General features: G+C 39.5%; 1 protein-coding gene across 2 annotated transcripts; it reads left to right on the forward strand.

Annotated features, from left to right (window-relative positions):
* Window positions 1–9,591: 9,591 nt before the first annotated feature.
* On the forward strand, window positions 9,592–22,488 carry ARRDC4 (arrestin domain containing 4). 2 transcript variants are annotated; one of them, XR_013347331.1, is made up of 9 exons: window positions 9,592–9,966; window positions 12,366–12,435; window positions 12,891–13,038; window positions 16,021–16,123; window positions 16,813–17,069; window positions 18,500–18,659; window positions 19,520–19,674; window positions 19,800–20,161; window positions 20,293–22,488. XR_013347331.1 is itself a non-coding variant. In XM_077828628.1 (8 exons), the coding sequence occupies exons 1-8, from the start codon at window positions 9,642–9,644 to the stop codon at window positions 19,854–19,856; spliced, it is 1,275 nt and encodes a 424-aa protein (XP_077684754.1). In that variant the 5' UTR covers window positions 9,592–9,641; the 3' UTR covers window positions 19,857–22,488. The 2 variants fall into 2 exon arrangements, 1 of the variants encoding a protein (XP_077684754.1); XM_077828628.1 differs by having other exon boundaries at window positions 19,800–22,488.
* Window positions 22,489–23,444: the final 956 nt, after the last annotated feature.

Consider the following 23,444-nt stretch of genomic DNA (forward strand, 5'->3'; position numbering starts at 1 on the left):
GATAAATGGGCCCTATGTGTGAAGGGAAAAATGGTGAGCAGAAGAGGGAGCGCAGAAGAATCAGATCCTACATTAATGAGAGCCCTGCTGTAAGGACATCGCATTTTCTTGTAGCTTGTTGCTGATGTAACAACAGGAGTGAGGTCACTGAGAGAACTGCATCATCTTGGGCTCGATCACCTTGCTGTAAATGGGACGTTAGTCACTATGAAACCCTGTATCCTGAGACATACCCATTCTGTAGTGTAGACAGAGCTTTAAACTGGCTATAATATTGGGGGGGGGGGATGTTTCCTTGTTTAGGTAACTAACAAAAATATGGAAAAAAATATAAGCTTTAAAGCAATCAACTTTAGAACTTCTCAAAGCTTCCTTATGCTGAAATATTAACAGTCCAACCTTCTTAGAGTACTGAAAAGTATCTGTTAACAAGAATGCCTCTATAAGAAAACACATTCTTGGCAGAATGGCAACAGTACTGTATATACTGAGTTCTTAATCAAATACTTTAAATGAAGTACTCTGTGATTGCTATCTCTGAACACAGAAAAATACTGGTACTGCGTCCTACTGTTTTCCAGCCATGATCTCCGTCAAGAGACGCTTTGATCTATGCAGCTTAGTCAGAACTTTACAGTGGAGTGAAATGCAGACTTTGCACGTGCATGTTGCGATTGGAGATGCATAGGAGAAGGTAAAGCCTGAGCATAAGTTTAAGTATTGCAAGCAACAGAAATGAGGCCAGTTTCTGAATAATTTTTTTAGACCAGTTTCTGAATAATAATTAAGAATAAACAGAGGTGGAGAAATTTGCCACCTGAAAAATGTAATAAAGAGCCAGTTCCCCACACAGAAGTCTGTGATTAATGTGGAAGTACGGTTGAGATATAATCTTCTGGTGTGTATAATAACAGTAAAGAGGAAGTGTGGTGTTATTCTGGTACAAGAAAAGAATGTGTATGTTCTTGATGTTGATATTTCATTGATCCAAAATATGCAAATTTACTCCAAAGGAAGATGAGAGTTGCTATATCAGGCAGTCCAGAAGTCGACCATCCCTTAACCTGTCTCTAAAAGTGGCTAATATCTTCTGCTTTAGAACAAGATGTAAGAAACCCCATAACAAGTTATATTAAACTGGATATAGATCTGTGGAGTAACTAGTGCATATAGAAAGTTTCTTCCTGATCCTATCTGTTGGTATGGTTGGCTGATTGATGATTGTGGATATATATGATCACTGTTGGTATAAATCAGTACGTGACTTCTAGAATTTTTGAGTACTCTCTGCTGAATAGAATCAAATGGCTAACTAGTTTTTAGCGGCAGCACTGTCTTTATTGCAGCTTGAACTGCAAAGTGAACTGGTTGTCCAGTAATCTCTCCAACAGCTGGTTAAATATTTCTCAGTTAACATAGCAGTGGTTTAAAAAAAAGCAGTTTGGGAAAAGTGGAAACATGGATTCCAACTGGAGACTATCAATAGACAAATCTATTAGTTTCCAGTGGTGAAGACAGACTCTCCAGGAAGGTTTGTTAGAAGTTATACCTGAGGTTGTGGAAATATTGACTTTCATTATCCCCTGCACAGGAATAGCGGTGAGAGTAGAATCCTGGCCGCACTGAAATTTTGAAACTGACTTCACTGGGACCAGGATTTTGCCCAATGATTTTAAACCCTCAGCATTACCTTTGAATTCTTCTGGCATTTGAATGGTTTGTCACCATCATCCCCTTGCCCCCACCTTCAGACCCCATAAATCCCCCAACATTCACTGGAGGAAAGAGGCGTCTGAACTACTTCCTCTACCCCCTGGCTTACAGTGACTCCACAGCTTCCCCACTAGCTGAGTTACCCCAAAACCTCCCTCAGAATTAGGGACAGATGGAGGGGTCCTACTGCACAGAATGTGAAGCAGCCTAAGCTACCACCAGCTTTGCAGTGGCTTTTGCTGCTGTGCCCTGCAGGTTTGAGAGCTGGAGACTCCCACATCCAACAAGCCTATTACACCACAGACCTCACTACTAGGAATGATCTGACATTGTAAATAACAGGGACCATTTTCCCTGTTTTCCTTTTATAACAGAGTCATCGCATATCCATTCTGCAAATCACATTGTAATGGTCGGTATGGACCAAATGTTCTGGTATTAGTTAAAGCTTGTTTACCAATTTAGACTGAGTCACAAGGGCTCCAGGGCTGTTCCTCTCCTGCAGATTGCTCGTGCTGCCTCAGGCTGCTGACTCTGCTTCCCCAGCTATGGTAGCTCTGCGTCTGCTTTCCCTTTTGGTGTAAAGCATTCTATTGTGCCTGCTTTTTGCTGAACCCCTGTCTTTAATAATCCATAGCAACAACAGGGGCAAACAAAAGCAGGCAAATGAACGCTCGGCCACCGTGCTGCGGAGTAGCTGCTGCACATGAATTTTTCCGTTGCATTGTTAAAGACAGTATTTTGTTGGATCGTGTTGAGAGTCGTCCATGGCCAAGAGGCAGCTGTTCAGTCAGAAATGATCTAGCAAATAGTGCACTTCTGATCTTTTCAAAGAGTCTAGAGATGCCACCAGTGTTTACCTGTAAATAAGAGGCCAGATTTTTAGCAGGTGTAAACTGGTGTCGTTCCATTGAACTCAAAGGAGCTATGTTGAGCAGAGATTCTAGTTTATAGTAAGTCCTAATTAAAGGTCCAGATCCAGACCTGAACTTACCTAAAGTTAAGGGGTGTTCTGATCTGAGGTTTTGGTGTGGGTCTATTTCTAGGCCTACCTCCTTTAATTTATGTCTCAAAAGAGCCCTCCATATGAAGCTATGTAAATAGAGATCAAACAAGGAATTGTCAGGAGGAAAGAATCCTCCAGCCACACCCATTTTTCTCCATCCCTGCCCTCTGAAACTGTACATCACTCAGTGATTCCCCTGGGCATGGAGAATCTATCTTTGAGTGGACGTGCTGGGTATACAGTAGCTTTGTGCCAGGGGACCAGCACCAACAGATCCAAGAATCTAGTCCAATATATACTAAATAATACATTTACAGCCCCACTAGTAAATTACCTTCTAATTCAATACACTTCCTATTGTTGGCCAGATTTCTCACATATGCTACACTACTGACATTTGTCATTTTAAATTTCCAAACTTAACCTTGTATTAACATTACTTTTTTGCTTTAAATACTGTTAGGCCTTTTCTGGAAGGCTTCAAGAACAAACATCTGTCAAGATAAAATGTGCACAATTAAATTTCTGGGCCAATAACTCAATATTTGTCTTTCTAAATATACCAGGGATAGTGTGACACTCAGAAAGATGATCTGTGACATTAGCACATTGTTGATGGACACATATCAGACCAGATGGGCACAATGTATTTGCTTCAGCTTTTGAAAAGGCACTTACTGCTACTAACAATCTACAGTGTGTAAATGTCACCTTAATTGTCTGAAAAATATTTGACTGGCCTTTCAGTTACCAGTTACAGAATAAAAGTAATGAAAGACGGTATGTGATAGGAAATGTCACCAATATTCATTATTCTTCACATGGTACTCAGCAGGGGATGTCTCAGAGGACTGGCACTTCATTCCCAGGGCAAAATTTTGACAGTTCAGTGCTTAGTGACACTCACCAGAAAACTCACATGCAGCAAAGGGATGGAAATATTCTGCCCCATCCCAACTCCCCAGAATAACCTGCAGAGGGGCTCTTCTGCAAGCCTGGTACAGAGTGTGGACCAGGAGTCTGAGGACTTATGTGGAACCTAAACAATGCATAGTTAGGACTTCTGTTTATTGGAGTTTATTAACTTCATTTTTTGCAGTTTATTTTTAGCAATTTCTAAGTTTTATGTAGATGTCAATCAAGATTTTTTGGACTTTCTCTTTGTATATACTGTAATGTGTAATGGTTATTATATAATCACGGACTACAATAGTTTTAAACAGCACTACGGTAAAGCACACAAGAGACCCTAAAGAGAACACCAGCAGGGTCTATATGACCAATTAATATGGAACATGTTAGTGTGCTTTAGAAATCACACTTCCCCAGTCTCCATTACTGCTCCAGATGGACAAGTCCTTTGGTACAAGTAACCTTTTCCAGTGTTTATTTGATAAACACTGATTTCTTCTTCTTTTTTTTTAATTGGGGTGTTTTATTGGTGTTTTTCAGTTAACACCTAAAATCATAAGCCCCATGCGTAGCATTTGTGCTGACTTTCTGCAGAGGGGTGAATTTCTCCACGTGGCCCAATTCTGCTGCCCTTACACTAGGTAACACTTTATGCCACAAACATTCCCACTGAAACCGATGAGACTGCCTGCAGAGTACGGTACTAATGAACAGACAAAATTCACCCAAGTGCAGAGATTCACATGAGGCTTATGCACCACCTACGCCCTATTTGGGGGTTTTAAGTAGGAATCAATCGTACATATCTGTTGGATTGACTTGTTTAAGTGAGCAGACCAGATTCAGTCCCACCTTACTGGCTTCCCATTTCTCTTATGTACCCTGTGCTGTACAGAACACATAGGAAGACATGGTCCCTCCTCAATACTAAAGCAAAACAATTCTGCTTTCTAAAATCAGTAGGCTGGCTGTCCCAATGAACTTGAACCCCTCTCTATGCAATAGTTTTGTATATTCCTGTGACCTTCAGTTTGTTTGCTAGTATATGAACAATACTTAAGCATAAGTACACGTTACAACACAACAAATGCAATTATGAAATCCAGATTTCTTGAATTACACTTTAGCAGTTTTTAGGAACAGTATAAATTATGTTTCTCCCTGTGTAGACGACTCAAAGTCCTCCTTCAATGGCAGAGACTCCTGATCAATTTCCTTGTTGATAGTTTATTAATTAATGTCAGAAAGGCTTTCTTGGCAAAGGCAACCCCCTAGTGGTTTTGAATGTCTCATGGCTAATAATTCTGTCTCCTAGACTACTTCAAGCAAGGAGAGAATGGCAGATTCTGGTCAAATTTTCAATTCATGTCCACTTGCTACAGGTTGGAGCTCTCAAAAGAAGCAACTTCTTGGCAGAAGTCATCTTTTCTAAGAGGTTGTACCCTACAAGAGAACAGTACTTTAGACAAGACGTATCCTTTATGTAGGCAACTGTTGTCTGTTGCTAACATCATGCCCTGCCCTCAAGAACTCCTTTGATGGGATCAAACTCAAAGTATTGATAACTTATTCTATCTGTGTACTGGAACTGAATCCAAGATAACTGAACCATCTTAAAACTGATATGGTCAGATCCATCTAAATTCAATGCTTTGATCACAGAAATTATTTCCAAGTTAACAGACTGCAGCTGGGCTATTAGCAACTGCTGTTGGGAAGATGTCCCTGTGGTGTTTTCACCTTGATTCAGAATTAGCCTGAGACCAATTGCTAGATATGACCACTGCTCTGTGGAGTTTCTCAAAGAAGAAATTATCTTGAGTGATGATTTTTTACCATAAGTTTTTGGGGCTGGGTCGAAACAATAATTACAACTGTTTGTTTGTTATAGCATTAGTTCCCTATTTAACAGACTAACTCATATATTATTGAGTGAATTTGGTCAAGCAGCTGTTCCCTACACATGCCAAAATAAATATGTAAGAGAAGTGAGAGGAAAACCCAATGGTCGTGCAGTAATGAATACCTTCTTGCTTCATTGATCATCTCTCTGACTGTGTAGTAACACTCAGCCCTTGCTCTTTCTGGTTTATAAAGCACAATTAAAATACAGTGCTACAATTTTCAACATTCATGTTATAATTTCATCATATTGTTCAATTAAAATGTCTTATATGCAACCAAATATTTGCAAGGAGGGGTTTTTTTTGTGAAGTTGATAAAAGGGTCACTTATCACATGGTAATTTCAATTCAGGAAGTACTTGCCGATGGATCCTTCTGAAAAAAATATTAAAAGGTAATTATCTAGAATAAATAATATTTGGTCACAGATGAGCATTTCCCATTGATTTTATATCCTGTATGGTTCTAATTATATTTATTCAAGCCCCGTAATTCTTACTTATTATACATGGTATTTTTTCATGTGTGATTGTCCATTTTTATAATGCAATCTTGTTTTAATTAATTTATACCAGCAAAGAGCAAACAACTTGCAAATTTTGATCAAACTCCATAATACGCGTAAGTGAAACAACTTTTCCCTGTTATCTAATACATAGAAAATGTAGCCAGCTTTTTTCTCTTTTATCATGCATAGTCCATATTTTCTATGTCAGCTGTATGAAATTGCAAAATATACTTGTACATAAGTGTAACAGGGTGGTGCCAATCTCCAAGGAGGGGTATTTTTGATCAAGAAAAAGACAGAATTGAAGTTTATTTGAACAATCCAAGACAGCAAATCATGGCCACTGGGAGCTGTGGGTGGCCGTGCAAATTTAAACAAACTGTCTGGCAGCCGCAGGTTGCCCACCACTGCCCTAGGCCATGAGGGGGCACACCGGAGGCGGCTGTCCTAGTCACAGTAATGTATGCAGGCAAATATTCAGTGTGCATGTGCAATCAAGTATTTGCATGCGCACATGGTTGGTTAAGTCCGAACTGGCCACATGCTTGTGCTAATACCTACGTGTGCACAAATAGTTCATTGTATTTGGTATCAGAAATTCAAGCTGTGTTGATCTGTTTTGATGGTGGGATGCAAAAGTGCAAGGAAGAAAATGAGGCCCCTGAATAGATATGTGGGCAAACGGGACACCATCACCACAGGGCCTAATAACATCAGCCACACTATCTAAGGCTCTTTCACCTGCACATCTGCCAATGTGATATATGCCATCATGTGCGACCAATACCCCTCTGCCATGTACATTGGGCAAACTGGACAGTCTCTACGTAAAGGAATAAATGGACACAAATCAGATGTCAAGAATTATAACATTCAAAAACCAGTCGGAGAACACTTCAATCTCTCTGGTCACTCGATTTCTGATCTCAAAGTGACTATCCTTCAACAAAAAAACTTCGAAAACAGACTCCAACAAGAGACTGCTGAATTGGAATTAATTTGCAAATTGGATACAATTAACTTAGGCTTGAATAGAGACTGGGAATGGTTGAGTTATTATAAAAAGTAACCTATTTCCCCTTGTTTATTCCTTCCACCCCCATTCCCCCCCACCCCCCCGTTCCTCAGACGTTCTTGTTAAACCCTGGATTTGTGCTGGAAATGGCCCACCTTGATTATCATACACATTGTAAGGAGAGTGATCACTTTAGATAAGCTATTACCAGCAAGAGAGTAGGGTGGGGGGAGAGAAAACCTTTTGTAGTGATAAACACCCATTTTTTCATGGTTTGTGTATATAAAAACATCTTCTGTATTTTCCACAGTATGCATCCAATGAAGTGAGCTCTAGCTCACAAAAGCTTATGTTCTAATAAATTGGTTAGTCTCTAAGGTGCCACAAGTACTCCTTTTCTTTTTGCGAATACAGACTAACACGGCTGTTACTCTGAAGCTAGTTTACTTATAATTGATATAATTCCTCCATAACTCTTCTCACCAGTATTCTGCCTTGACCACCTCTATATATGTCTATATATAGTCAGACACTTCTTTAAAACCACCATTAATGAGCCAAGTCCTGATCTTCCATTTTACTTAGTTTTTACTCTGGGAAAACTTTTTTTACATCACTGTGTATCCTTCTCAGGGGACCTGAGCCTCTTGCCACTTTCTTGTGAACTCTAAGACTAGACTGATCACCCTGCTAGTAATGACAGGTTTCAGAGTAGCAGCCATGTTAGTCTGTATCCGCAAAAAGAAGAGGAGTACTTGTGGCACCTTAGAGACTAACCAATTTATTTGAGCATAAGCTTTCGTGAGCTACAGCTCACTTCAGATCCGATGAAGTGAGCTGTAGCTCACGAAAGCTTATGCTCAAATAAATGTGTTAGTCTCTAAGGTGCCACAAGTACTCCTTTTCTTCCTGCTAGTAATGTGATCATCAGGGGAAGTTCTCAGACAAATTCTCAGTCTGATTCCCATCTAGGCATCTCGAATGTTCCTCATTTTGCAGTGCCCTCTTCATTTCTGTGGGAAAATTGAGTGTTCCCCCATTCCTCCTCCCTATATTCCTGCTCTTCATTGGCTGCCCAGTCTCTCCCATGGCAATGTATCTGGTTTTGTGGAAGAAAGAGCCTGAGGTTATACTGGTGGAGAGTAGCCAGTCATGAGGATACTCTGAAACTATTGGGAGAATGTATATTCAGTACCAAATTTGAGCAAATAATCCACTGCAAATAACTTAGTTAACCTATTTTTATCTTCTTTTTTTTTCTGCTCATGAGCAGCAGTGAATAATTTTGATATACTTGGTCCTGATGGTGTGTGAACAGTTAGTTGCAACGTACAAGCACTGGATATTCAAAATTTGAGCTTTATAGGTTAACTAATTCTTAGAACCAAGTTTCTGGTGCAAGTATTCATGTTTTCAGATGCAAAATTCACCTGCACTGAAAATTCTCCAACATTTGTTTGCTGGGATAATCACAGAGAGCAAAGACAAAAAGGTGCGTGAACACAGGCAATGCAAGCCCTGCTTAGAAAATCCAAAGGAATATCTGTGGGTAATTTTAGTAGTATTGCCCCAGGAATCAGCGAACTGCAGCCACTGGGAGCTGCAGGCGGCCTTGTAAATGTAAACAAACTGTCTGGAGGCCTATCAGCGGATTACCGTGACGGGCCGCAAGCGGCCCATGGGCCACAGGTTGCCCACCACTGCGATAAAGCCCAAATATAGGGCAAAGCTCCAGGTCGTGCACATTTACTACAAAGAAGAAATCCCACACAGTGTCTGGGTTTTGGTGGTAATAAGAGGAGTGCTAGGAATGAGAACATAACAGACTTTTAGCGCCCTAAAATCTCCCGGATTGGCTTCAGTATCCTCTGGGAGATTCCCAGCGAAACCAGAAGGGTTGGCAGGTCTCCAAAAACCGGGCACCTGGCAACCCTAGGCACCCGGACACAGAAGTCCAAAACCAGACTGTCTGGATAAAACCCGGATGGGCGTCAACCCTAGCTGAACAGTGAGTCAGTGGTTTCCAAAACCACCCCCGAGGATGCCAAGGTCTCTCTATTGCATATGGGGCAGGCCCTGCTGCCCACCAGACATTCAGGAGCTTGACCTGCATGTTCCAGCCTCCCCGCCCCCCCCTTGAGGCACCGTCATGACCACACCGCACGAGCTGCAGGAAAGCCCTGGCACAAGCCTTTCCCTGAGTGCCCCACCCCCTATCTTAGCTCCGCCCCCTCGCCTTCCCCCCTCCCATCCTGTTTACCCACAGCCTGGGCACATGGTAGATGTGCCTTCTGATTGGCCGCGCTGCCTCTTGTCCTCCAATCAAAGCTTTGTTCACGCGGCACTGCTGCCACCCTATTGGCCAAACATGAGTGATCACGCAGGGTGACGCATTCGAGGCGTGTGCTGGGAAAAAGCCCCTGACTGAACAGGGAGGCGGCAAATAGTGGACCAGGGAGACGGAAGGTGACCAATAAGACGCCGCGGTGGGTGGGACTTTCGCCAGCTAGGTGCCGGCCGAGGCGGACGGGTTTAAAGCGACCGGCGGCGGCGGCGGTTGGTTTCCCCGGCAGCCGTGGGGCGATGGCGGCGGAGGCGGCAGGGCCCGGCCTGGTCCCCGCGGCCGCGGGGAAGGTGAAGGAGCTGGCCCTGGTGCTCCAGGATGAGGCCCGGCGGGGCGGCTACTCGAGCGGCGACACGGTGTCGGGCCAGGTGCTGGTGGAGCTGGCGGGGCCGCTGCTTCTCCGGGCCCTGCGGCTCGAGGCCACGGGCCGGGCCTGGGCGGCCTGGAGCAAGGCGTCCGTCCAGGCCCGCGGGGCCGCGGGGCGGGGCGTCGCGGGGCCCCGGCGGGAGGCCGAAGTGCGGTATCTGGACGTCCGGCAGAGCCTCCTGCGGCAGCCCCCGGAAGGTGAGGGGCGGGCGGGGGTCCGAAGGGGTGAGCCGGTAGGGGGGAGGGGGCTCCGTAGGAGGGGTTGATGGTCATATTTTCCTGCACAAGGGGCCGGCCTTGTGGAGCCAAGCGTCCCCTCTGGTGACTTGTCTGGTTTTCTGTTGATTTGTTTCTTGTGTCTTCCTGTTCGCCTTCCCTGCTAACCCTGTTTGGGGAGCCAGCCGTGCTCTGGGGAGATGTCCCGTGCCCGTGTCACGCTCACAGTACTCTGACTTTCCCAATGGTAATGGGTTAGTTGCAGCTTCTCTTCCGCAGCTGGCCTTTATTTTCAGGTGTGTCATCAGTGCGAAACTTAGGAAGTGAGTTCCCAAAATAGGTGTGACGTTTCCTGGGTAGTTGTAGCTGGGGAAATGAGAGATGAGGCTCCTGAGCTGTCTTCCTGGCTCACTGTGGGATTTTAGCCAAACATTTTGCATTTCTGATCCACTTCTCTTTCAAGCTGCTAAGAAGTATCTAGTAAAATTTGAGTAAATGCATTTGTTTGAGAAATACAGATGCTTTGATTAGATTTCTAAATTAACTTTTTAACAGTTCAGAGCAATACATGGTATCAGTCCCCTTTACCACTCCTTGAGTGTCTGTAACACTCTAGAAAATTGCCATGTGGCCTTCTTTGGGTCCATAGAAGTTGAAAAAATCCTATCTGTCGTTTGGAGGGATTTGAGGGTTAATAAACAGTAACTTACACCTGTTGAGAAACATTTTATGTGCTGTCAGCTTCTATTTGGAGAAGTCAAACTTGTCATTGACTTGTCCTCATTGATGCAATTGAAGGGGATTTGTTCAATTGTGACTGTTTGAAATGCTGCTTTTTATTAACTGTTCCAACACAAGCGGTTTTTGGGGTGTATTTGGAGCAATACACCCAAAATATACTAAAGAACATAAGAATGGCCATGCTGGGTCAGACCAAAGATCCATCTAGCCCAGGATCCTGTCTTCTGACAGTGGCCAATGCAAGGTGCCCCAGAGGGAATGAACAGAACAGGTAATCATCAAGTGATCCATCGCCTGTCCCCTATTCCCAGCTGCTGGCAAACAGAGGCTAGGGACACCATCTCTGCCCATCCTGGCTAATAGCCATTGATCTTATCCTATATGAACTTATCTAGTTCTAAAGTGTGCCCCGTTAGCCTGAACTTTCCCTTTTTCCCCATCCCTTTCTTGTGTTCCACCTGAATCTATCCTGTTTAGCATTATATTTGCTTGATTATGTAGCCATTCAATTACATTCTTAGTTCAAAATCCACATGATTTTAACTTAGGCATGTTAGAGTACCTTGTAAACAGTTTTTCAGATCCTCAGCAAGGAGACTCTCAGAGCAGCTGGCCTCCTTATACCGTCTTAAGGAAATTCAATTATGTACTATAGTGTTTCTTCAAGAATACAGGACCAAACTTGAAGCTTGAAAAGCTTATTTTCCTTGTTTATAGTTTGAAAAATCATTAAAACAAAGCTAAATTTGTTGCACTGCCTTTATTTGGAAATGAGACCATGCTGGATGCTTGAAAGTTGAAATATAAGGAATTTCAAACTTGTTTGGTAGGCTCTTTAATGACACAAGAACAAAGTTCTTGTATATTTAATGATATTGTATGGTATGGTTTTTGAGTGAATGGGATATTGTACACTTATTTGAGGTGATAATTGATGAGTAGTTTAAAAATAAATGTTTTTTCCAAAGCTACATTGGTTTGATTTAAAAGAATGGTTGAGTTTGGAATGAAAGGTGAGTATTGAAACAAAATAGAAATCTTTCCATGAACTGGAGGAGGGGAAAATCCAATAGAAACACTTGTTCACATGATACTGCCATGTTTGTGACTCAGCCATTGCAGCATTGTGCTAGTACATGAGAATCAAAGTAAAACTAGCATGTCTGTTTTCGTTGTCTAAGCAAAGTGAAAACTAAATATAAGGAGAAAATTAGAATTTTTAAATATTTTGTCTTAATAGAAGATCTTTTGTAACATACTGTAAGATTTTTTTTATATTAGTAACCTGAGTATGTATTGAATATTGAACTTTTGTGATTAACCATCTTTTACTGATAAAGTTTGGATTGCTAATTATAAAAGTGGATTAACCCCTTCCTCCCAAAAACAAGAAGAACCTTATATAAATTACTTAAGGGGAAATGTTGTTAGAATGTTGCTAGAGTTAAGTGTTGAAACTTCAGTTCTACACATTTCCCTAGTTTCATTAGTTCACCAGTGAACTTGGTGAATATATGGGGTCTGAGCCGAAGCCCATTGAAGTCAGCGTGAGTCCCTTTTGCATCCAAATAAAACTCCATAAATTATATAAACTATTTTTAATATTTTGTTTAAAAAATTATAACCTCATTCGTCTACAGGTGAAGATGGCTTATTCCTGTTAGAAGCTGGAAAACATGAATTCCCATTCAGCTTTCAACTTCCACATGAGTAAGTAAAATAATATAACGCAGAATGATGATTTTGAAAGTTTTTGCTCTTGAAGAATAACTAGAGTAACTGGAGCAACTTAATCTCTTGTTTTGATTTCTTTATATCAGATTAATCAACTTTTATATGGTTATCTTGACCAGCCATCACATAGGCTTGCCTTATGTATTATGATTTCCCCAAAGGCTTAAATAGAAATCTTCCCATAACATTGGCGGGGGGGAGAGAATCCAATAGAAATATATAACACTGCAATATTTGACTCCATCATTGCAGCATTGTGCTAATGTATGAGAATCAAAGTAAAACTGGTGTGGTTGTTTTCGTTGTCTAAGCGGATTTAAAAGTAAATATAAGGAGTAAGGTGGTAGAGGTGTGTGTGTGACAGAGAGAGATATTTAGTGTTTAAGTTATAAGCTTCTATGTGGAAATGTTTTTATGACTGTTTGTTTCAGACCTTTGGTGACCTCTTTTAGTGGAAAGTATGGCAGTATTCAGTACTGTGTGAAAGCAGTTCTGGAAAGGCCTGTAGTACCTGATCAAAGTGTAAAGAGAGAACTTCAGGTTATCAGCCATGTTGATGTCAACTCGCCAGCTTTATTGGTAAGAGCAATTTTTTTAAACCTGTGTTCAAGAAGTATTCATACCCAGCTGTAACCAGTTCAGTGGTACCATGGCCTGTCATTTGCTGATTTCTGAAAGCATATAAGCTCCCTTCTAAGCTCTCTATAAATAGCTGATCTTGGGTTGTGTGAATTGCAAACAGAGTGGCTTTTTTAATACCATTGATTACATCCCTGCCAGCAGGGCTGCTTTTGCCAAAAAGTTATGCAGGCTTGAAATGCATTAATAAGGCTTAATAATAATAATGCACAAGCCTAAAGTAGTTACTTTTACCAGAGCAGCTACATTCAGAGGGCTGCAGTGTCCTAAACTCCAATAATAGTAGGTTGAGGAACAGTAATTACAGAAGAGTATTAATCATGCTGAGACTGTCATTTAAGCTCTGGCCATTATGCTATGTATCCTTCCATTTTGCATGTCATTTTCTAACATTAAGTGCATGAATGCAGCTGCTTCAGAGATCTTTTCCGTTATTTCTTATAACGGATTTGGCCACATTAAAGCATTGAACTTCTAATAATCACTAGAAATACTGTAGAGTAAGAAACATCAGCCTATAAGTAACAACAGAATAGGCAAGATGAAAGCTAATGAGCTAGATTCTTTTATCTAAACCCATATTATCAAAATCATATAAAATTATACCTTGCACTTTCATGATAGCAGCTAGGACCTAATGGCTATTCATTTAAATATGAATGAATATCTGCTTCATAGAAATACCTAAGATAATGTTTAACGTTCCATCATAATACTGATGAGGCTAAGATGTGGGGGTTTTTATGTTAGATTATTTACTTCTCTCCTAATATAGTATATCCTTCTTGTTTCATTTTTCTTCCTTTAAAATTTAGAACTTTTATGTAAATCTTTTGGCAGTGACATCTGTAAGGAGCAGATCTAGTCCTTGCATTATACACAACTCTATTAATCAAAAATAGGCAATATTGTCTAATGTGGATAATATTGAATATTTATTTATTTGAAAGGCACTTGCATTGTTACTATAAACTTTAAAAAAGGATTTTCAAACTTAATCATTTAAGGACACCATATGAAGAGTTGTTCAGCAGGAATCTAAAGTTACATCATTTAAATTCATTCTGCAAAGAACCTTCTTCTAATATTGGGATTGTGCCCCTTTTAGTGTGTGTGTATGTGTGAGAAAAAGTAAAGAAGGCTGGATATGTTTTTACCCAAATCGTTGTGTTTTGCTGGAAGACTTACTTGATGTCTCAGACTGCGTTTACTGTGGGCTCTCTCCTGTTTCTTTTACAAAGTCTGGTTTTATTCAAAATGTAATTATCCATTCATGTTAAATAAGTAGTTACAAACAATCTAAAACTAAAATTTCAAACAATCCAACTAAAAATCACATCTCAGTTGATTGACGTTTCATTTGTGACTTGTGATGTTGAAGTCGCAACCTGAATTTCTAATTTTAAAAAAAGCAGATTTTTTTAATTAAAAAAAAAAAAACATTTTCGCTCATATCCATACATCGTAAAGAAAAGCACAGTTCATCTTCTAAGCAATAGCCTAAAATAGAGAATCCGATTTGAGCATCAGGTATCTTTTCAATGAAATTTATAGTGACTGTCCAAAATGTATCTGTTTATGTGTTGATAATGGTGGTATGAGGTTGACGTGATGGTATTTGATGATACTATGCAACTTTGATTACAGAGAACAGGAATTTGGATATTTAGGACCAGATTCCACAGCTCATTACACACAGGTGAAAGTCAATGAGACTCTGCTTGTGCTCAACAAGTTACAAGATTGGGGCCTTTCAGTGGCTCCCACACTTCATTGATTCACATACCACCATCTTAAAAATGTAGTGTTAAGTGAATGGATGGAACATCAAGCTCGCGTACCACAGTTTGGGAACCCCTAATATATAATTGTTTTTTGCATTCTATTCATAGCTGCAACTGTTCTGTAGTACATGGGGGACAGGCTGCCATAGTGCACCAAAACTGGGAGAGCAATACTTTGAATGCCATGGAGCAGTGCATCAAGGTGTCTCAAAGACTGTGTCGGGGTTGTGGCTCGGTTTCATGGACTGCAGTAATACTGGCTGCTGCAAATCTTTTTAGGACTATATTAGTGACAGTGAGCTAGCTAGGTAGATGCCTTGGATCCTGACTTTGAGTTATGGTAAGCTGGGATTCAATGTCAATCACCCATTTAGTTTAGTTGCATTTAGTAAGCTTACTGTAGCAATCTTTTGGAGCTTTGTACAGGTAATGTGAATTTCAGCTAACGTGACAGTACTGCTGTGGGAGAGCTGTTGCTTTCATCACTTAGGTCTGAATTTTAATGTTTGTTTGTAGTTTAACTCGGCCCTTGCAAAATTACTATGAAAATAGACCAGCTCAGGCACAAAACGTGCTCACCCACACTTCACTGTGATTGATTGATAGGTAAAATATAATTTACTTTTTCTTTATCTGCCAAATAGTTGCTGGTTCCAGGCTAATGGGTGAAATAAAAGCTAAACTAATTACTTTCATTTTCTTGCATAAAAATTAAATATTAACGTAAACAACCAAATACAATGATTGCCCTTCGGGGAAGATATTTTTCTCTTGGCCCTTTAAAGGCAGTGACTGTAAAACTTGGCTGTAACTTCCATGCATTAAACTTTTTCCATATAGATGAAATTCAAATTCATTGAAAATGTACGTAGGTCACTTTAATAACTTTTACATTTAATAGTTTTTATGTTGGATTCAGTTTGGATGAGTTTTTTTTAACTTGGAAATGACCACATCCTGGTTGAAGACCATGGGAAAACTCCTACAGTCTTCAGTAGCACTACCAGGATTTCATCCCAAAATGGTTCTGAGCTAGATTTCAAAACTCTGTATCCATTAACTTTAATTTCACAGTGAAAATAGCTGGCAAACTTTTGCCATTTGAAATTAAAAACTTTTATTATTGTGTTTTTTGTAGATACCTGTTTTGAGAAGCCAGGAGAAGATGGTTGGCTGTTGGTTTTTCACCTCTGGTCCAGTCTCTCTGAGTGCCAAAATTGAGAGGAAGGGATATTGTAATGGTAAGAATTTTCTTCAACTCTGAAGTAAGCTTGTGAATATTACCGTAATCCTAATAATCAAGCTATTAGGTCATGTCTTCAAACACAGAAGCAGTGCAAAACCAACGCTTGTTTGTAACAACAGTTAAATGAATACTTCTCATTTAGCAGTTAGTGAAATCAGACCTGTGTAAACTTGGTTAAAAGATTACATCTGTTGGTAATGCAAATTGAAAGCTAGTGTTCTTATTCCAAAGGTGGTCTACATTTGAGATACCAGGAGTGTAAAGGACAACAGAATAAATCTGTTAGGCAGGCAGACTGTTCTATTAGGATGGTATGTTTAGTTCTTTTCTGTAGAACTATATATTAAGAATAACCTATCGAATTTACTAATATGTCCCAATGTATCTAAGTGCTTATCGCAGGCCTTCTCGAAGTGCAAGTATTTTGCTGATATTCTTAGAGAAACACTATAATACATCTAGCAAACCAAACTTTTACAACATGTCTAGTTTATAAACATTGATAAATTTAAAAAAAAAGGTGTTAACTCTGGACACCCGTTTACAAAGGTAGAGTACATTAACGGGATGAACAAAACTAATATCCTACATTCATATGACTTGCAGACTTTGTAAAGTGTGTTGTCCTCAAATAATAGATGCTAGAAAACTGCACATTTATTTACAAGACTTTTCTATTTTTAGAGGAAGCCATACCGATCTATGCAGAAATTGAGAATTGTTCCTCTCGTTTGATTGTTCCAAAAGCTGCCATTTTCCAGACACAGACTTATCTAGCCAGTGGGAAGACAAAGACTTTCCGTCAGATGCTTGCCAATGTACGAGGAAACCCTATTGCTTCTGGAAGTACAGATACCTGGAATGGGAAAACTCTGAAAATCCCACCTGTAACCCCTTCCATTCTTAACTGTTGTATCATCAGAGTAGAGTATTCTTTAGCTGTAAGTACAGGTTTGTTACCAATAAACTTAGTGCTTCAAAATAATCAAGTTCAAATTATATGCTTAATAGTTATGCAGTTGTTTGAATGTTTCATGTTACATCTTAAGACTTTAAAGTAAAATAAACGTTAGTATAGAGGTGGAAAACAGACTACAGATGTATCAGACTACAGACATATCAGTGACTTCACATAGACAACAGCAAGAATGGGGCACAATCTCTTTCCAACAAAGAAGACAATGTCAGATTAGGTAAAGAAGATAATTATAGTGACTGGTTGCTGTTAGTATTGGAGACCAGAGAGGAAGAAGTTTCAATTAACAAGATGGAAGGTGAGCAGGGTATGGAAGAGTTTTCTCTTTGCAGACAGCTCTCCAGTATATTATGGAGAAGGAAATAGCAAGAATGGGGCATGGCCTGCAGGCATGAGGGGCAAAGAAAGGAATTGAAGTTATTACCAGTTTATTGAAACTGAATGACAGGAATTATTGTGATGGAGGAAGTGCAGAGAATTTAGGGGGAATAATTAGTTGGGCTTTAGACGTCTAAAGCCCATCAGGGAAAAATGTGGGTCTGAAATGTGTGATTAGATGGATGGAGACAAGTCAGAAGTGGAAAGGTAAACCTGAAAGTTATTTGCATCAAGATTCTGTCAAAACTTGTTACAGAACAAGAGGAAAAGGTCATCTAGAGACAACCTTAAAACTATTATCTTTTCTATGCTTTATCAAGTACTAGCTATACTTTTCTTATCTGGAATCACTAAATTTGTTGTTTTTTTAATAACTTACATAAAGGAAGTCTGCTTCTATAAACTTCAGTTCCATTGTATCTTCATAGAATCATAGAATCATAGAATATCAAGGTTGGAAGGGACCTCAGGAGATCATCTAGTCCAACCCCCTGCTCAAAGCAGGACCAATCCCCAACTAAATCATCCCAGCCAGGGCTTTGTCAAGCCTGACCTTAAAAACTTCTAAGGAAGGAGATTCCACCACCTCCCTAGGTAACCCATTCCAGTGTTTCACCACTCTCCTAGTGAAAAAGTTTTTCCTAATATCCAACCTAAACCTCCCCCACTGCAACTTGAGACCATTACTCCTCGTTCTGTCATCTGGTACCACTGAGAACAGTCTAGATCCATCCTCTTTGGAACCCCCTTTCAGGTAGTTGAAAGCAGCTATCAAATCCCCCCTCATTCTCCTCTTCCGCAGACTAAACAATCCCAGTTCCCTCAGCCTCTCCTCATAAGTCATGTGTTCCAATCCCCTAATCATTTTTGTTGCCCTCCACTGAATGTTTTCCAATTTTTCCACATCCTTCTTGTAGTGTGGGGACCAAAACTGGACACAGTACTCCAGATGAGGCCTCACCAATGTCGACTCCTCTCATTCTTTTGTATGTGGGTGGGGTGGGATTTGTCACACAGGTGTATATCCATATTCCTGGTGCTAACAAGTTGATGATTGAATTGCCACTGGTGATTGGCACAATTCCATGTACTGGGTTTTCAAGCAGAAACTCCAGCGCCGGCCAGTTCAGCGTGGACATGAGTTGGTTGGCACTGACCATGCCAGAACACCCTGAAGGTATGTATTTTGAACTTTTCTCATCTGGATTCATGATATCTATAATAGAAGCAGGGACTGTTATGCCAGTTTAAAGCTTCAATTCTTGTAATTTGCCTTTTGAATCATTTCAGTTTATTAATACCATAAAATTGGCATATCCTATAAATTTACTGACCGGTTTCAGAGCAGATGCCATGTTAGTATCTGCAAAAAGAACATGAGTATTTGTAGCACCTTAGAGACTAACAAATTTATTAGAGCATAAGCTTTCATAGACTACAGTCCACTACATCGGATGCATAGAATGGAAGATATAGATAGATAAGCTGGAAGTTACCATACAAACTGAGAGAGGCTAATTAGTTAAGATGAGCTATTATCAGCAGGAGGAAAAAAAGCTTTCATAGTGATAATCAAGATGACCCATTTAGACAGTTGACAATGTACTTGTGGCACCTTAGAGACTAACAAATTTATCAATTCAAAAGTTTTTTTTCTCCTGCTGATAATAGCTTATCTTAACTAATTAGCCTCTCAGTTTGTATGGTAACTTCAAACGTGTGTGTGTGTGTGTGTGTGTGTATACGAACACACATGCACACATCCGATGAAGTGGGCTGTGGTCCACGAAAGCTTATGCTCTAATAAATTTTAGTCTCTAAGGTGCCACAAGTACTTCCGTTCTTTTTATGAATTTACTGTTCACCAGATGTAGTGTCATTAAAATAAAATACCTAATATTTGTAGAATTTTTCATTGTTCTATTGGGATGTAAATTTCTTAATGTTATCAGGAATTGTGATACATACACAATCTAGAAACAAGTGAATCATTCAATGAACTTATTATTTGACAGTGGCATCTCTTTTTTTTTTAAGCACCACCAAATTATGCTGATATAATATCACAAGAAGAGTTCTCTAGACATGTTCCTGCTTACTCACAACCAGTTGACTATGAAGAACAATTATGTGGTCACATGTTTGCCTATATACAGGAGTTCCGGTTTCAGCCTCCACCTCTCTATTCAGAGGTAAATAAAACAACATGCTGCTATTAGATTTGTAAATAAAAGTTTCATGTCAAACTACATAAAAGGTTTAAATATTACATGAATGTATAGGAAGTAATCATTTTGATTTTTTTTTCTGTCTACAGATTGATCCACATCCTACTCATATAGAAGAGATGCAGTCTGTTTCATTCATGCTCTAAACAATATTCGAAATAGCTGTATTGTGATTAAATGGAAACCCTTATGCTTCAGCTGTTAGTAAAGCTAAAAGGAAACTGCTTTCTCGTTAAGAGCTTAAGTTCAGAAACAAAATGCAAAGGCAATTGGAGTTGGAAATCTGAGCATGTTTGGCGTGAAAAGAATCCCTTTTGGATTAGTCTGCATGGGAGATGTGGGTGTCAAATGTATGTGGCTAAGTGGGAGCAGCCAAGATTCGAGGTGTGGGAAGTGTTTGAGAATATTCATAAAGAAGAGATACTACATAAAGTACAAGCAAGAGTTTTAAGTATGTATCAAAGAAGAATGAAAATGTACTTACACTTAAGAACTGCTTGGAAGAATCTGAATTAAGTACATTTGTATCTCAAGAATATGAGAGGTAGGATAGAATTTCCAAAAGATTCTCCTGTGTTGCAGGGACTTCATTTTGCGCTGTCTGTAATCAAGAAAAGGAACACTAACTAAAAACTAGAGTTCCAGCTCTAACTCCAGCTACAAACAAACTTTTCATGGGAACATATCCTTCTAACATCAGTCAAGTGGTACTATTTCATCATTCATGCTGAATTTAAAGTTGTCATGGATGGCAAAATATAGCTATTACTGCAATATTATGAAGGCAAGTCTTTACTGTGTGAAAGATAAACTACTTAAAAGAGAAAGTTGAACTTCGATAACAGCTTATGCACTATGTGGGGGTTTGTTGGGGGGGGGGATTTAAGAGATCTCAAGGGAATTATTCTTGCCTCTTGTGCTCCTATAATAATTTGTGTGTGTATCTTAAGCTTGTGGATAGCATGATAATGGGACGCAAGGCAAGGAACAGAGAATGACTTCTTGCCAGTAGCAGATATATTTATCAAAGTGAATTTATTCAAAAGCCTTTTAAGCCTACCTCTGTTTTGGATATCTATTAAGGGTCAGACTGAGTCCAAAAACATCTAAGACTCGCACTAATCTGCAAGGTTCTAAAAGGGACCCTAAATAGTTTCTGCGGTTAACAAATGAAAAAGAGGCAGGGGATTTGGGGAGGAGTATAAATTTAGTTCAGATCTGAAGACCAAGCAGAAAGCAAATGTATTTGGACACAATCAACCAGCAAGGGAACACATAAAGGCGCACATTTTTTTCCACTGGTTTCTGTGATTTTGTTCAAAGACCTAGTCTGTCATCGGAGGCTGTACTCTTCATTGTTATCCATACTCTAGTATTTTACTTGTCTAATTTTGCTTTGGTGCAATATTTTACTGTTTTCTTCCTCAGGTAACTTAGAACAGTGAGATTTTTCTTGCTGCTAAGGATGAAGGTGCTGCCTGCCCTTACTGCCTTCATCTAGAGTAGAATGTTTGCTTCCTACTAAGCATGAATTTGTAGATAATCTAACAGATGACCACACTGTCAGCAGTTCACTTGAAAAAAAGCAGCAGAAAAATGGCATTCTCAATGTGCAAATGTCCCGTTTACAGTAGTGTTAGATATAGGGTTTTTTGAACTGCTAAAACCACTTTGTATCTCTGACAAAAGGGTTGTGGGTTAGAGATGCTAGTGCTTCATATGGTAGAACACTGTATTTTTTTGGTGATTAAAAGTAAGTGTCATAGCAACTTCTATCAAACTACAGTTTTAAGTGTTTAAATGGTTTTATTTAAAAAAAAATCTTTAAGTGAAACAGATTTTTCTGCAGGCATATTTATTTTCACTTTGTCTCCATCCTTTAGTATGACTTTTTTTTCTTTAATTTCTAGCTCTTCAGTTAACTATTGACTCACCATTGTGTATAATAGATGTGGTACTGATGCAGATACATATATTTTAAAACTGCAGTTTTTTTCATTTGCAAGTTTAACTATTGTCTTCTCTAGCAAATGCAGCTTTAACCAAAATTTGACTCCATCTTTTAGAAGACACTTGGAGTTGTCTTAAAGTCTCAAGTTCAATATAGCTGTCTTGCCTTTTGATGGCATGCTCCATTTAGTCAATGCAGTATTTTAATTTACAGCACCTTAACAGGGAACGAACACGCGCTCGCTCGCGCTCTCTCTCCCCCAAACGAAAATACCATTTCCGTCCTAACTAAACTGATAGCCAGGCTATTGTTTAACTTTCATGTTAGTAATACAGAATATTAGCCTAAAAAATACAAGGTGATTATAATGACTATAAAACCTAATGGTTGATATGTTATCTGGGTAGTATGTTGGTACAAACCTGATCATGCAAGCAAGAGTATGTGTCAATGAAAGGTAAAGAAGCATCTCTAGTTTAATTAAAAAAAAAAAAAAAATCAAAATCCTTGGATTGCTTTTTGTTTGCAGGAAAACTGTGGCCTTACATTGTCGCAAAAAGATGATTTTTAAGCACACAAGGATCTTTTAAGGAAAGGATGAAAGTTTGAAGGTCCAGTTCTGCTGTCTAATACCAGGTTTAGAGGGTAGAATCTGGTCCTTTGCACGATAACAAATTTAGCATGCACGTGGTTAGTTTTTAATAACTGTGAAACAGGTTTAAAAAAAAAAAACCTTGCTATTCAAAACTTTAACATACAAGGATATGATTGTATTTTGTATTTATGAGCCCTGTGGGTTCTTTTGGTTAATAAAAATGTAAAACTTATGTTGTCCTGATTATTTATAGAAATTGATTACAACTATAGTATGAAGTGAGCTTGTAGCTCATGAAAGCTTATGCTCACATAAATTTGTTAGTCTCTAAGGTGCCACACGTCCGCCTTTTCTTTTTGCAGACACAGACTAATGTGGCTGCTACTCTGAAAACTAGAGTTTAGTATTTTAGAACTAAGTAACATAAACCTGGTTGTGAAGTCTCTCTTTTAGAACAGATATATCTACTCCAACATACTCAATGTTTAAGAATAGATCTGTAATCTTAAATATGCAATGGTGTATTACTGGAGAATTCTTGTCACTATTTCCCATCTCCCAAAACTACCCATATATTGTCTCTAAGAATTGGAACAGCTATATTAGTACAGCCCATTAATGCAACAACTCAATCCTGTATCTCTTACCCATAATGACTTAAGTAGAAGGATACGTTTTAGTTGAATTTTGTTGGTCTTTTCCCAGCATATTTTGAAATACCTCTGAAGTGGTACTAGCTTTTCTGCCTGCTGTGGTGGTTTTTACCACACATTGCCTTTATGCAAGGCCTCTTGTACTAAGCAGCTCATTAGAACTAAATAAATGCAGCAGAGCTGCACTGAATTATGTGGCAAAGCTTAACTGACTCTCAAAAGATAGAAGTGTGGCTCCTGAGATTGTGGTGTACGGAACAGGAATCATCAGAAGGGGGTGAAGAATTGTCTAGAGGGGCAACTGTCATGTTATCTTCCTAAGCCACAAAAGTTATGTTTCGGTGAAGCTTAGCAGTTGTTCCAACTAGGAAAGTGTCTGCTATGCCAATATCCTAAAAATAAGGTTCTAGGCAGCTTAAACCCCTTCCCAAGTCTTGTCATACCCTTCACCTGCCGTGAAGCTCCTAAAAGTGCAAGCAAACAAGCTAAATAGCTGGAAAACAGCAGTTATTTTTGTTTGGTTGTGCTGCAAATC

Source organism: Eretmochelys imbricata, chromosome 10, assembly GCF_965152235.1.
Source record: "Eretmochelys imbricata isolate rEreImb1 chromosome 10, rEreImb1.hap1, whole genome shotgun sequence".
Taxonomy (NCBI): domain Eukaryota; kingdom Metazoa; phylum Chordata; order Testudines; family Cheloniidae; genus Eretmochelys; species Eretmochelys imbricata.

Excerpts from the sequence above, each read along its gene's own strand:
- ARRDC4 (XM_077828628.1), top strand. The coding sequence starts at position 9,642 with ATGGCGGCGGAGGCGGCAGGGCCCGGCCTGGTCCCCGCGGCCGCGGGG. Across the intron at positions 13,039-16,020 it reads TCAACTCGCCAGCTTTATTG|ATACCTGTTTTGAGAAGCCA; the intron begins GTAAGAGCAATT and ends TGTTTTTTGTAG. Across the intron at positions 16,124-16,812 it reads GAGGAAGGGATATTGTAATG|AGGAAGCCATACCGATCTAT; the intron begins GTAAGAATTTTC and ends TTCTATTTTTAG.